General features: G+C 46.5%; 1 protein-coding gene across 2 annotated transcripts in view; it reads right to left on the bottom strand.

Annotated features, from left to right (window-relative positions):
• GLB1 (galactosidase beta 1) overlaps positions 1-14,537 on the bottom strand; it is a 79,920-nt gene that overhangs the window by 43,673 nt on the left and 21,710 nt on the right. For both annotated transcript variants that reach the window (XM_059390630.1, XM_059390629.1), the window contains exons 4-9: positions 14,315-14,375; positions 12,433-12,527; positions 6,250-6,430; positions 2,710-2,768; positions 1,883-2,004; positions 1,757-1,797 (exon numbers count right to left, since the gene is read on the bottom strand). In XM_059390630.1, the coding sequence (XP_059246613.1) occupies positions 1,757-1,797; positions 1,883-2,004; positions 2,710-2,768; positions 6,250-6,430; positions 12,433-12,527; positions 14,315-14,375 (559 nt within the window). The remainder of the gene's footprint in view (positions 1-1,756; positions 1,798-1,882; positions 2,005-2,709; positions 2,769-6,249; positions 6,431-12,432; positions 12,528-14,314; positions 14,376-14,537) is intronic.

Here is a 14,537-nt window from a genome sequence, read left to right on the forward strand (position 1 = left end):
AGAGAGAGAAGAGGAAGCAGGCTCCCTGCTAAGCAGAGAGCCTGATGTGGGGCTCGATCCCAGGACCCTGGGATCATGACCTGAGCCGAAGGCAGAGGCTTTAACCCACTGAGCCACCCAGGCGCCCCTAAGAAGTGACATTTGAGTTTTGCAGTATCTCCATTTCTTGGCTCTGGTAATAGGAGTAACATCAGTAACACCTGTAAGCAAAGTCTTCTCCTAGCCCATCCTACCCTGCACGAAAGAGAGCAGTTCACAGGAGCTGTACCACCCAATTACAGATCCTCGGAGACTCAGCATTGAGGGGCATCTTCAATGATTCAGAGAGAAAAATGCAGGTGTGGAGAGGGGTGAGCAATGAGCTGGAGCGGGGAAAGAAAACGAACATAGCGTGGTGTGTCTGCAAAAATCAAGGGCAATGAAGAGAATTTTGTCATTATTTTTCCTACTAAAGAAAATAAAAAGAGGGTGCCTAAGTGACTCAGCCATTAAGCATCTGCCTTTGGCTCAGGTCATGATCCCGGGGTCCTGGGATCGAGCCCCACATTGGGTTCCCTGCTTGGCAGGGGGCTTGCTTCTCCCTCTCCCACTCCTCCTACTTGTGTTCCCTCTCTGTGTCTCTCTCTGTTAAATAAATAAATCTTTAAAAAATAATAATGTTAAACATACAAATAAATAAAAAGAGACCATATATGAATTAAAAATGGTATGGTACAGTCATTTCAGAAAATACCATAGCAGTTCCTCAAACACGAAGCAGAGTTAGTTATATCACATGACCCAGCAATTGCACTGAGGTATACACCCAGAAGAAGTCAAACGAGGATTCAAATGAATACTTCCGTGCTAGCATTCATAGCAACATGATTTATAATGCTCAAAAAGTGGAAACAACTCAAATGCCCATCAACTGACAAACAGATACACAAAACACTGTGCATTGATACAATAGAATATTATTTGTCAGTAAAAAAAATAAAGTGCTGACCTACGCTACAAAACGGATGGCCCTAGAAAAGATTACGCTAAATGAAAGAAGCCAGATACAAAACACCACATACTGTATAATTCTCTTTATGAGAAATGTCCAGAATAGGCAAATCCATAAAGACAGACAGTACAGATGAGTTTTGCTAAGGACTGGGAGGATGGGGAGTAGGGAGTTTCTCGGGTAAGGGGTTTCTTTTTAGGGTAGTGAAAACGTTTTGGAATTGGATGGTGGTAATGGTTGCAGAGCTTTGTGATATACTAAATACTACTAAATGGTACACTTTAAAATTGTGATTTTTATGGTGTGTGAATTCTATGTCAACAAAACATTAAAAAAAAAAGAAGAAGAAGAAAAAGATCATAGCAGAATACATGGGCAAGTAAGCTATTGCCCAGCTACTTGTTTTATAACAATAAGGTTGCTGGGGCACCTGGCTGGCTCAGTTGGAAGAGCACATGACTCTTGATCTCGAGGTTGATGAGTTTGAGCCCCACACCAGGTGTAGAGAGTACTTAAAAAAAAAAAAAAAAGTAAAGTTTAAAAAATTAGAAAAAAAAAAAAACCAGTAAGTTTTCTAAGTGCACATGTTCCTTAAAAATTTTTTTAATGACTTAAAAAATTATATAGGCAGTTTTTATAATATCAGGAAATTTGGGAATAAACAAAAATAGAAAATAAAAATTGTCTGTAGGTACTCCCTACCCTCAAATCAAGCACCAGAAACCTTCTAGCATAAGCTTCCACAACCTGTAGGTTTGTTCTTACCATTCCAATAGGCAAAATTGGTCCCACCTATAAACATGTACCTACAAGGAAACAAGAGAATAGACATACTTCACTGTGAGCCCACAGCTGTGGAGGGGGCCCTGCCCTCCAGAAATGGACACTCACAGGTTCACATTTGCCCCACGGGCAAGTATATCATGGAGGGAGGAAGCCACCACTTCAGTCTTCACTGTTGAGTGAGGTTGGCCCCAGTGGTCTAACCAGCCGGTATAGAATTCAGAATTCACCTAGAAGGACAAGAGGACATGGAGCTTAGGATGGACTTAGGACCTTCGGAGCCTGGCACCTCCCAGTACCCTTCACCCTCTCTACTCCACCAAAGGACGGGTGGAAAACCGTGTTACAGGTCCTGCTTAGCCCAGAGCTGGGAGACCAGGGGTGGGGGGCTCCAATGACAGCACTGCCCAAATACAGTTTTTAGGTGCCGACAATACAGATATTCCCGAAAAGTTGTCCTGCAACAAAATTTTGTCAGCCAACCCTGAGTTTAAATGAGGCAGGAAAGTTTGTTGGGCAAAAGAATTGGGTGGCAAAATATTTTAATAAAATTATCCAATCTAAGTTGGCCTTTTAAGTCAGTCCAGATTTTTAAGTCCCAGGTTGACTTAAGGTGAGGGGAACTCATCCAAGTATTCTGCCAGGTGGGCCCCACTCACTTCATGTTTCTCTTGAGCAATTACCCTGCCACGCCCTTTGTCTCAAGAAGGAGAAAGAAGTCTGGATGTCTTCTGGGGCCTCCTTGTCTCAGGGTCTAGGAAATCCCCCCCACCACACCCCGAGTCTATGAATGCAGGTTCTCCATGGCTCACTGAGCAGCAGAGGCTCTGTGCACAGGTGGGGAATGACCCCACGGCCAGAGAAAGCAAGGACTCACCCCTCTAGTTAGTAGCAAGCCACCTCACCTCAACCCACACCTCACCTCCAGTTCTTACCAATGGTCCTTTGGGCTCACTCTTTCTCTGGACTTCGAAAGCAGCAGTGATGTTGGCACCTGAAAATCATGAGAGAGAGAAGAAAGGTCAGTCATTGGAATGATAAGAAGTTAAGTAAAAATAGCCCTTCACAGACCTTCAGCCTGAGGCCTCGCCCTTCGCCACACACTGTGGGCCTGGAACACCTCCCAGCCAGCTGTAGGCTGGCTTCGGACCATCCACCCACTAGACATGTGGGGACCACGGAATGCTGCTTCCTCTCTGAGAGGTCCCCTTAGCCTCTCCTGACTGCACCGCCTCAGGAGATCATGTCACAGGCTTGTCTGAGTTTCCCCAAGGCCTGGACACATGTTTTGTGTTCTCTCTTCAAATAGACATCTGACCTAGATGTTTCCTATAGGATGTGCTTGCTTTGTTTCGTTTAAAGATTTTATTCATTCATTTGAGAGAACGAGCACAGGCAGAGAGAGAGGGAGAAGCAGACTCCCCCGTTGAGCAGAGAGCCTGATGTGGGGCTTGAACCCAGGACCCTGAGATCACGATCTGAGCCGAAGATCACGATCTAACCCACTGAGCCATCCAGGTGCCCCGATGGGCTTGCTTTGAGGTTATTTCCTTGCAACCTCCACAGCATCACACAAATAATAGTAACATGGGTATCTGCCCAGTAATTAACAAATCAAAGGGTTGGATGTGGTCTTTCTGCCAGAATCATGGCATATATGCTGATTTTGAATTTGTACATCATCAGACATCCCAGGCTACGTGCTCCTAAGTTTTCCTTCTAAAATATCCCATTAAGATGCCTGCATGTGAGCTTGCCCCTGGGGTCTTCTTTGTCCCTCCCCCTCTAAACGGAATGAAGCTCTACCCACAGAGGGGCAGGTGGCCCTTCTTCAGTGACCGAGCAACCACAAAGGGTGTCTCTCTAGCCAAAACCGTGGACACCCTGGCCCCAGACTTCACAATCTACTTCCCACAGCAAGTACTCAGAGTGGAGACTACAGCAGACAAGACCTCCAAATAACCTCTTGCTTTCTGTAAGGCCAGGTTTCAGAGGGGAGAACGTGCCCATCCAGAGTGGAATCCTCTTTACTTTATGGCTGTGAATGTCCCACTATTAAGCGTCGGGCGGCATCCGGATCTCTCCGTTCTGATCTCATGCACTTCCTCCTGTGACCTGACCCTGGCACTGCCCCCGTCCCACACACATGAATGAGGCCCCCATAAGCCCCACCTGCCCCAAGTCCACGGGCCCTCCAGGGGGCCACCCTTCATCCCAGAGCCGCAGCCACTGCGCCATCACCCCACACACGTACTGCTTTGAACAAACCCAGAATAACCTTCCCATTGTTTCTCCCAACAGAAAGATACTGCACGTCTTCATTACTGTGGTGGGAAAAGTGCCGAAGCGGGAGGAAACCAGCCACTCTTTGTAGATGTGTTATTTCACCACCAAATGCCCGCTGCCACGCATCCTGTGTCTAGAAACACTAGATTCACTTAAAGCTAGTAGTCCTTTTCTTTTTTGCTAATGTAGAGGAATGCCTTTAAAACTACTGTTGGTAGGAATGCAAGCTGGTGCAGCCACTTTGGAAAACAGTGTGGAGATTCCTTAAGAAATGAAAAATAGAGCTTCCCTATGACCCTGCAATTGCACTATTGGGTATTTACCTCAAAGATACAGATGAAGTGAAAAGAAGGGCCATTTGTACCCCACTATTCATAGCAGCAATGGCCACGGTCGCCAAACTGTGGAAAGAGCTAAGATGCCCTTCAACAGATGAATGGATAAGGAAGATGTGGTCCATATACACTATAGAGTATTATGCCTCCATCAGAAAGGATGAATACTCAACTTTTGTAGCAACATGGACAGGACTGTAAGAGATTATGCTGAGTGAGATAAGTCAAGCAGAGAGAGTCAACTATCATATAGTTTCCCTTACTTGTGGAGCATAAGGAATAACACGGAGGACATGGGGAGATGGAGAGGAGAAGGGAGTTCAGGGAAATGAACTATGGACTCTGAGAAGTATCTGAGGGTTTTGAAGGGGCGGGGGGGGGGGAGGAGGTTGGGGGAGCCAGGTGGTGGGTATTATGGAGGGCACGTATTTTTTTTTTTTTTAAGATTTTATTTATTATTTACTTATTTGTCAGAGAGAGAGAGAAAGTGAGTGAGCACAAGCAGGCAGAGGCAGAGGAAGAAGCAGTCTCTCTGCCGAGCAAAGAGCCCCATGCGGGACTCCATCCCAGAATCATGACCTGAGCCAAAGGCAGCAGTTTAACCGAGCCACCCAGGCATCCCCGGAGGGAGCACTGGGTGTGGTGCATAAACAATGAAGTCTGGAACACTGAAAAGAAATTTTAAAAAAATAAGTAAAAATTTTAAAAAATAAAAAATCAAAGTTCAACTTCAGTCTTCTGTACACCTGTCTTGAGAGAGAGACCCAGCGCTGCATGTGGAATGTGAGTGGGCTGTCGTACCTCTCAGCCAACAAGGCAGTGGGGTCATCAGGGTACTTGAAGAGCAGGCTTTTTTTTTAGGGGAGACGGGAAGGGAGTTAACACTTATTTTGAAATCATCTCAAACTTAAAGAGTTGTGAGAATAAAGAACTCATAATCCCAAAGAACCAAGATTCCCCAATTGTTAATATTTTGCCACGCTTGCTTTATCAGTGTCTCTGTCTCTCTCTCTCTCAACACACTTATTTTTTTCTGAGCCGTTTGTCAGTAAGTTGCACACAGGAGGGCCCTTTACCCCTAAATATTTCAGTGCACGTTCCCTAAGAGCAAGAGCATCCTTTACATAAATAAACACAATAAAATTATAAAAAACAGGAAATTAACATGGAGACAATCCTATTATCTAATCTACAGAATTGATTCAAAAAAATTAGGTTGTCCCAATAACGTCCTTCACAGCATAGCAAGGTAAAAGCAAGTCCAATCTGGGAGCCTTTTCAGGAGTACACGCTACCTTGTCGGTGGCAGGTCCTACATGAAAGCTGCTTTCTTAACATTAAATGTCTTAACATTTACAACAGCCAGGAGCCCCCCACCAGCCTTGCTCCCAGAGCCTCCAGAGCCAGAGGAGACAATCTGTGTGGCATCTACTGACCACCTGTGGGCCCTCACTGTTTATAGCGCTGAGTTCAGAACAGGAGGGCAGGGAAGTTCCCAGCACTCTGGGCGGACAGGCCCAAAGGGACAGCCCTGAAAGGTGACTGCTTTGGGGCAGAGCTCCCGGCAGCAGTCCCTAAGACAACAGAGCCCCGGGCTCTGGGCTCCAGGTGTACTCACCAGTGCTAAAAACAGAGCTCTTGCCCCTAAAGTGCCAATCAGCTTAAATGAAATCACCTGTACACTGGAGGCTGCTTTATTCATTCTTCCATTTCACCTGTTCCTTGGTAACAGAAAATCTGAGAGATCTCATTCAATGTACCCACTTAAAACACAGCTGCCCTGAGCGACTGGTGGGTTTCACTGCCCAGCCTGCACGGCCTGAGCTGGGTTTGACTGTGATTACAAACACCGACCTGGTCCGAAGTCCACTGTGGCATAGAGTCCCTGCAGGGCCCCGCACTGCAGGAACGGCTCAAGTGCCCCATCCGTGGTGAACAGGAGCACGTCCTTGCCCAGGTGGTAGTGGAAGAGCTTCTGCAGGAAGCGCAGGTAGTCGTAATCACAGGTGAAGTAGCTGCCGTATTCATTTTCAACCTACAAGTCACAGAATAAGCGGGGGAATCAGGAGAGCCCAATATGCTCATTCTAGTGCCAGCAGACCGTACCTGGGCATCTGTGAGATGACAAGGACCAACGATTGCCAAAAATACTTACTAATCTCGATCCTCCGAGTTCATTTTCCAAAGAGCAGCTCAGCATAAAAACTTACCTTCTACTACTTCCCACTCCACCAAAGAAAGAAAAACAAAAACCACCAGGTCGGTTTCGGATTGGAGTGACTTTCTAGCCTATACTAAATAATAGATACTTTAAATGTTACACGAATAAGATCTCCCCATGGAAGAATATTAGAAGATGCAGGGAAATGCAAAGAAAATAGAAAAATCATGTGTTAGTTCCTTTAGCTAGAGATAAGTGCTACAACCATTCCGACTTAGTCTTCCAGATTGAAACATGTACACGCACCCTAAATATACACGATACAGTCAGTGTTCTCTGTTCTCAGAACTGGTATCCTATTACTTGCACCACTTGTAACCTTAGTTCCGCACTATAACACACTATGCAAAATGTCCATGGCAGTCAAGAGGGCAAATGCTGGATAAGGATGTACCATCATTTCCCTGATCTACTGCCAAACATTCGGGCGGTCCTCCCTTTCGTACTCCATCACCAATGCTCAGTCTGTGTTCAGTAGCATCCGTGGTTTTCCACCAGGAGTTATTCCCCCCGCCCCCGCCCCCTCAGGGAACACATGACAATGTCTGCAGCTCTTCTGGGTTGTTACAAGCGGCAGGGGGTGAGAGAGTGCGCTGCTGGCTTCCCCAGTGGGTAGAGGCCAAGGGAGGCTCCCAAACCTCCCGCCTGCCAGCCTCCACAACAAAGGATTATCAGGTGCAGGAGGGCAACAGTGCTGGGGGGGGGGGGAGACTCTGCCCCACGCCACGCATTTTCACTTTCTCGAGTTCTCGATGGGGGTGGACAGCACCCCGAAAGAGGTGAACGTGGATTCTTATAGGAGAAAAGAACACCTTACTCTTTTTTATCTGTAAAGCACCGATATACAAACACTTATACAGGAGATGGAAAGCATTACAATTCTTCGGGGTGGGGGGGAATTAGACAAAAGTGTCTAAAGAGACTCTTTAGGGGCCACAGTGAAAACAAGGTGAAGAAACATTGCTGTAAAGCAATAAAATGAATGGCCTTCAGCTCCACCCAATACATGAAAGAGTCTTAGAGCCGCAACGTTGAGTGAGGGAAACAATACAGACGGCATGTCCCCCACCGAAACTTCAAACGGTCCCAACCAAACTGTAACTCTGGGTTGGGTACATACACAGGTGTTAAAAATAGAAACATCAAGAAACGAACGGCCATGAAAAAGACACCAGGGAAACTTCTCGGGTGCTGACCACATGCTAGTTCCCATACTGGGTGGTGATTCCCATCCTAATACTTGATTACACCACACACGGGTGTCCGAGTTCACAATTTTACAAAAATGAGAAAAATACCTGGCCATCCAATTTCAACCTGCACTTAAGGCAAAATAAATCGTGATCCTTGGGATCCAGAGTCATTAAACATAAGCACAAGAAACTGGGAACCCCCAGAAGAGAGGTGGCTGGCAGAGACCAGTAAGGAAGCTTCCCCACAGTGGCTGCCCAGGGCAGCTGTAGGGGCAGAGGCACTGTTCCAGGAAGAAGACAGGTAGCGAGTACTCCCTGTCTCGCTTTGTGTGGCCAGTAGCTTTGTGTGGCCCGTGGACAGTCAGGGAGGAGGCACAGGACTGTGAAGGGCGGAGATGAACTGAATGCCACCCCCCCTCTGCACAGGGCTGCTTTCCGAACAGTTTGACGAATGACTCTCTCCCCAGAGGGGATCCCTCTGATAATACTTTCATGTTGCAGATTCAGACTGTAGTGAGTATGCCCAGCGCCAAGAGCTTCACTGGTCCTGAAACCACCCTGGAAAATGAGGACTTTGCTCCTCACACGAGCAGGAAACCCCTCCTTGGGGCTCCGGACACTTTGATTGATCCTACAGGTGTGCCTTTGGAAATAATTGAGAGCCACTTGAAGAAAAGCTTTGCAAATACTGGCAAGATACTTTCCTCATTTTCTTTTTCTCCCCTCTTTTAACATGATCTCTTTAAATGGGTATGTGCTCCTTTGTCCTCTGGCCATCCACAAGATCAGAGCTAGCTCCAGGGTCAGCTCGAGCAACTAAGTGGGCCAGAGACTTTGCGTTTCGTCTTCCTCTCTGCCCACCGCCGCAGCCCAGCCCAAAGCTCACTTAAGGTCACTTTAAAAAAAAAAAAAAAAGATTATTTATTTATTTGACAGGTAGAGATCACAAGTAGGCAGAGAGAGAGAGAGGAGGAAGCAGGCTCCCCACTGAGCAGAGAGCCCGATGTGGGGCTCGATCCCAGGACCCTGAGATCATGACCTGAGCTAAAGGCAGAGGCTTAACCCACTGAGCCACCCAGGCGCCCCTAAGGTCACTTATTTTTTCAAGCCTTGACTATGCAGGATCATGATGACTATTATCAGGAGTGTATGTTAAAATAAACAGGCTTATAATAAATGCATGAATACAGTTTGGCTAGATTAGAAAAAAAGGTCCATGTTTGCAAGGCAGCTCAGAGCTGCAGGCATGGGCGTCGGAGGCCCAGCTGTTCATGCCCAAGTGTCAGCTGTGCTATCTCTTGCCCACGGGGCTCTGCTTGTGAAACAGCGTCATCGGTTAAGAGGCCGAGTCCCCTTCATGGGGCTGTCATGAGGATTAGCCAAGTCACCTCATGAATACTTGGCACCCAGTCAGGGCTCCCAGAGCTCCTCAGAGGACACTCATATTCGACATTAGAGTCAACCAGAAAGAGACAGGGGTGGTGTGCAGACAGGGAAGGTGAGAGGAAAAAAAGACAGACAAGTCATGGTGAGATTCAGAGGAACACTTGATTTTTCTAGAGCAAGGGGTCAGTCAACCTTTTCAGTCAAGGGCTACAGGGTAAGTATTTTAGCGTCTGTGGCCACAGGTCTCTGTGTACCGCTGAACTCTGCTACTGATGTGCAAAAGCAGCCACAGACCACACAAGAACAACTGGGCGGGGCCGGGTGCCAACATACCTTTGTTTACAAAAACAGGCCACGGCGGTCCTTGTTCGATCAAGAGTAACGGGCTCATCCTGTGAGCTCCTTAATGAAGCCACAAGGCACTGGGGACCTTTACTGTCACTGATCTTCCACAACATCAGGTAGAAGTAGGGCGATGAATACCCCATATACCAGAGGAAGCAAAGTTGTGAGTGAAAGGGCCCCACTCCTGATCATTTTCGTCTTGGGTATTATTAATAGGCATCAGTGGCTTCACTTACCTTAGGTGTGGTCTTGGTACAAACTGTGATGAACATCCTCACAGGCCACCCAGCTTAGATGGCACAGGACTAGCTAATCCCTCCAGAACAGAATATTTGCTACATGGCTGGGTCATTAGGATGAATAAAGGACCAGGCTGGCTCGCTGCACCTCAAGACAAGCGCCTCATTTTTGCCCTGCCTGCAGACAAACAGGGATCTTTTTGTACTCTCCAGGCACCCAGACAAGAGCACAAACACGGTGAACTGAGTCAAGCCATCATTTTGCCCCATGACCTGAATGTAGACAAGATGGAAATCAGCTTGTTTTTTTTAAAATAAGATTTTATTTATTTACTTGACAGAGAGAGAAAGCGAAGAGAGCACAAGCAGGGGGAGCAGCAGAGGAGAGGGAGGAACAGGGTCCCACTGGGCAGGGAGCCCAAAGTGGGTCTCAATCCCAGGACCCTTGGATCATGACCTGAGCCGAAGACAGATGCTTAACTGACTGAGCTACCCAGGCGTCCCCAGAAATCAGCTTTTACAGAATCTTTTGCGTACCAAAATTTTGCAAAGCAATTTCAATTTTCTGACCCATTGGCTTTCTATTCCATTCTAGAGCCAGCTGGTGGGCATGTGAGGAATAGTGACCTGTGGCGTGACATCACAGCTCCAAGTCACATACACGGGGCACAGAAGAGAATGGAGACGCCCTTGGTCAGGGATGAACACAGACAGACTGCAACAAGTACGTCATAAACAGAGGCACTAACCAAGGTTCTGAGAGTCACATGGACACCAACTAAGCCAACTGGGTAGGTGTCCAGACAGAGTGCCTACTGGGACTGACCTCAAATGACAAGAGGCCACCATGAATTTGGTGTGCAGCAGGAAGAATTTTTTTTTTTTTTAGATTTTCTTTGTGAGAGAAAGAGGGGGAGAGAGAGAGAACATGAGAAAGGCGAGAAGGAGAGAGAGAAGCAGACTCCCCGCTGAGCAGGGAGCCCAACGTGGGATTTGATCCCAGGACCCTGGGATCATGACATTGAACCAAAGTCAGACGCTCAATCAACGGAGCCACCCAGGCATACCAAAGAATTTTTAATAATGTAAAAAAATGCTTATGAAATAAGACTAAAATAGGAAAATCAGGTAAGAAACTGGTCACACAGTTTAAACTGACTCTGTAAAAAGAAATTTTTTAAAGGCATGGGAAAAAAATTCAAGGAAATCTCCTTGAAATACGAAGAGCTCTGCTTCTGGCTCCTGCCATTTAGGTGACAATTTGGATTTTTCTGTTTTCTCATACTCTTCTATAATTTCCTCACTGACTCCTTAGTTAGTGGTCAAGGGGCAAACGGACTAGGTGGCAGTCAAGCAGGTGGAAGTGTGACAGGCAAAGGAGGAGGAGGCTGGGGAGGACCCAAAGTCAAGTTCAGCCCGTCCAAGGCTGCGAGCAATGCCCCCAGTGTAGCCAACATCGTTCTCCTCTGCCAGGGTTCATAACCGATTATGCTTTTTGTGGCATTTCGATAACCAAAAGGTACAGAAAAGTTGTGAGCAAAAATTCAAAGTGACTTGGAAAGAAGCAGAAACTAGAAAACGAGAAAGACTACAGAAAACCTGAGATTAAGAGAAAGAAGACCCAGCCACGCAAAGACAACTCAAGTTGCAGCCTTGAAGTCCTCATACAGAAAAATGGGCTCCTATATCTTAACCAGTGCAGACTCAAGACAGGTGGGGGGCATCGGAGCTCCCCGGTCACCCCTCTGGGAGCAGCAACCTGGCCTCTCTTTACTGTGCAGTGCCGGCATGGTCCCTCTGGCCAGGTCCACCTTCTCACTGCCTCATTCGACCTCCACCTGCAGGCAAAGAGAGCGGCCATGCTCCCTTCCCACAGTATACGTCCCTACCACTGTCCCTGGAATTGGCCCTAAGCGGGAAATCTTGGCCACACTTCTGTCATCAAGCACCCCACTGTTTCAGGATGCAGCCAGCATCACATCTATTCCTTGGCAAATGACCAATGGACACACTTTAATGTTTTAGCCTAGGGAATTCTGCAAACATCACAAAGTATCATAGGTCAAGGTCCCAGTTTTTCACAAGGAAAATACTTGGCACATGATCTACTCCATAATACCACAGTCTTTACAGAGCAAAGAAGAGATGGAAGAAGGGGAGTGAGGGAAGGAAGTGGGAGGGAAAAATGAGTGGCCCACCAATTCACTGCATCCTCTTCCCGTGCCAGCATGAACTGAGAGCCGAACCAGGACAGACACCAGAGCATTCAGTCTATCCTGCATCCCTGCAGCCAGAGACACTAGAGAAAGGGGCCACAGGATCAGTGGACCAAGGGACCTAGGCTGCCATCCGGATTCAGCCACCTGCCGGCTGGGTGACCTTGGCTAAGTCCCTCAACCTCTCTAAAGTTCTTCTACTAAAAGAGACGGTGGCTGGAATAACTGAATAGCATCTACAGCACAGTCAGCCTGGTATATGGCAGCATTTAAAATGATAATGCTTCCCCACAATGCAACTTCAATAAAATCACCAGCTGTGGCATTGCCTCGCAAAGAAACAGATCTGTGTGGCTCAGAGACATATCACTTCTGCATATACTGTAGATGGATGAAAGCCAGCCCCACCGCCCGCTGTTGCTCATCTCCGAGGTTACCTGCACCGTTATGATTGGCCCTCCATTCTGATAGAGGAGAGGCTTCATCCTGGGTAGGAGGACTCCCAGCCACTTGTCCACGGCTGCAAGGTAGTCTGAAAAACAAGACAGGTTTAACTCCGCTCCATACCTATTCCTGCAAACAGACACGAGTCCGCCTCATTACCCTGGAGCTGGCAGCTGAGACCAGGATATGCTGGTTTCAATGATGATGTGAAACGGGGTGGCTGTGTGCTCTGGAAGTCTCACGGAAGTTCTCTTGCAAGGAGCCACCTCCTCAATGAGCTCTCAGTGGACAAGGAACAACAGACATGGTATCTGTCCTCGCCACTACACACCAAGCCTGGAGCCCAGGGGGCATCCAACCCATGTTTGTTGAATGAAGAAAAGAATGCCTGAATGGTGTGTCTTTCCCTCTGTCAGAGTAGGGCAGGTTGTTTCTTCCTTTTTATTTATTTTATTATTTTCAAGTTTATAAATTTGAATTTGATTTATATAATAACAGATAGTGTATTGTCAGCTTCAGAGGTAGAGGTCAGTGATTCATCAGTTGCACAGAAGACCCAGTGCTCATTCCATCACATGCTGTCCTTGATGCCCATCACCCGGTTACTCCATCCCCCACCCACCTCCCCTCCAGGAACCCTCAGTTTCTTCCCCATAGTTAAGAGTCTCTTATGGTTTGCCTCTCCTGTTTTTGTCTTTATTTTTCCTTCCCTTCCCCTGTACACGTCTGTTTTGTTTCTTAAATTCCACATATGAGTGAGATCATATGGCATTTGTCTTCCTCTGATGGACTTAGTTCACTTGGCATTATATTCTCTTATTCCATCCAACTCATTGTAAATGGCAAGATTTCATTCTTTTTGATGGCTAAGTAATATTCCATGTAGATATGAACCACATCCTCTTTATCCATTTATCTGTCAGTGGACATCTGGGCTCTTTCCATAGTTTGGCTATGGTGGACATTGTTGCTATCAATGTTGGGGTGCATGTGCCCCTTCAGATCACCATTTCACCAAAGAAGACATCAAAATGGCCAACAGACACATGAAAAAATGCTCAACATCACTTAGCATCAGGGAAATACAGGTCAAAACCACAGTGAGGTACCACCTCACAGCAGTCAGAATGGCTAAAGTTAACAAGTCAGGAAACAACAGATGTTGTCGAGGATGCAGAGAAAGGGGAACCCTCCTACACCGTTGGTGGGAATGCAAGCTGGTGTAGCCTCTCTGGAAAACAGTAGAGAGGTTCCTCAAAAAGTTGGAAATAGAGCTATCTTATGGCCCAGCAAGTGCACTACTGGCTGTTTTTCCCTTTTATTTTATTTTATTTTATTTTAATTTAATCAAAGTTAGCTGCTCTTATCACCATCTCCAACACTAACATCACAAGGAAAAACTGAAGTCTTCAGAAGACAGAAATGCAGCCAAATGGGAGCTTCACACCGATCAGGGTGATTATTTACAGCTAAAATATTTTCTGGTTGTTTAAAAAGATAAGCAAAAGACTTCATTTACAAATCACTCTGTAAAGGCAGACAAATGAATTGCCATTTTGATTAGCTAGATGCTATCACTGGCCATGTAATTTATTGAGAAAGTAGGCAGAGAAAGCATTGAAGTGAATTGGTAAACCACAAACATGGCCCAATGCCAGTTCAAAGCTACCAGTTTATCAGCAAGATCTGGTCAAATAGTTCAAGTGAGCCCTATTTCCCACACATGCAATGCCTGCAGTGGACAGTGATTAACCTTCACACTTCCAGTAAGCTTTCAGAGGGACAGAAGTACCCCAGCTTCCAAATACCTGGTACTTTAGATATAAAATGTCCAAAGACATCATAAGTAATCTCAAGACATCTGTAACAACTTACCTGGGTCTGAAGAACGGAGAATAATAGATTCTTTTAATAAGAGCCAAGCAGGTAATCCTCCCTAGGATGGGGGTGGGGGATGGGGGAGAAAAGAGGAAGAGAAAAGCCATTATAAAGTCTGGGGATGGGGGAGGGGATAGGAATGATTTTAACAGTGAAGAAAAAAAGTTTCATGAAGAAGGGGTATTAACTGGGCTTTCTCGTTTGCAACTTTCAAGGAAAT

This window comes from Mustela nigripes, chromosome 2 (genome assembly GCF_022355385.1).
Source record: "Mustela nigripes isolate SB6536 chromosome 2, MUSNIG.SB6536, whole genome shotgun sequence".
Classification (NCBI taxonomy): Eukaryota; Metazoa; Chordata; class Mammalia; order Carnivora; family Mustelidae; genus Mustela; species Mustela nigripes.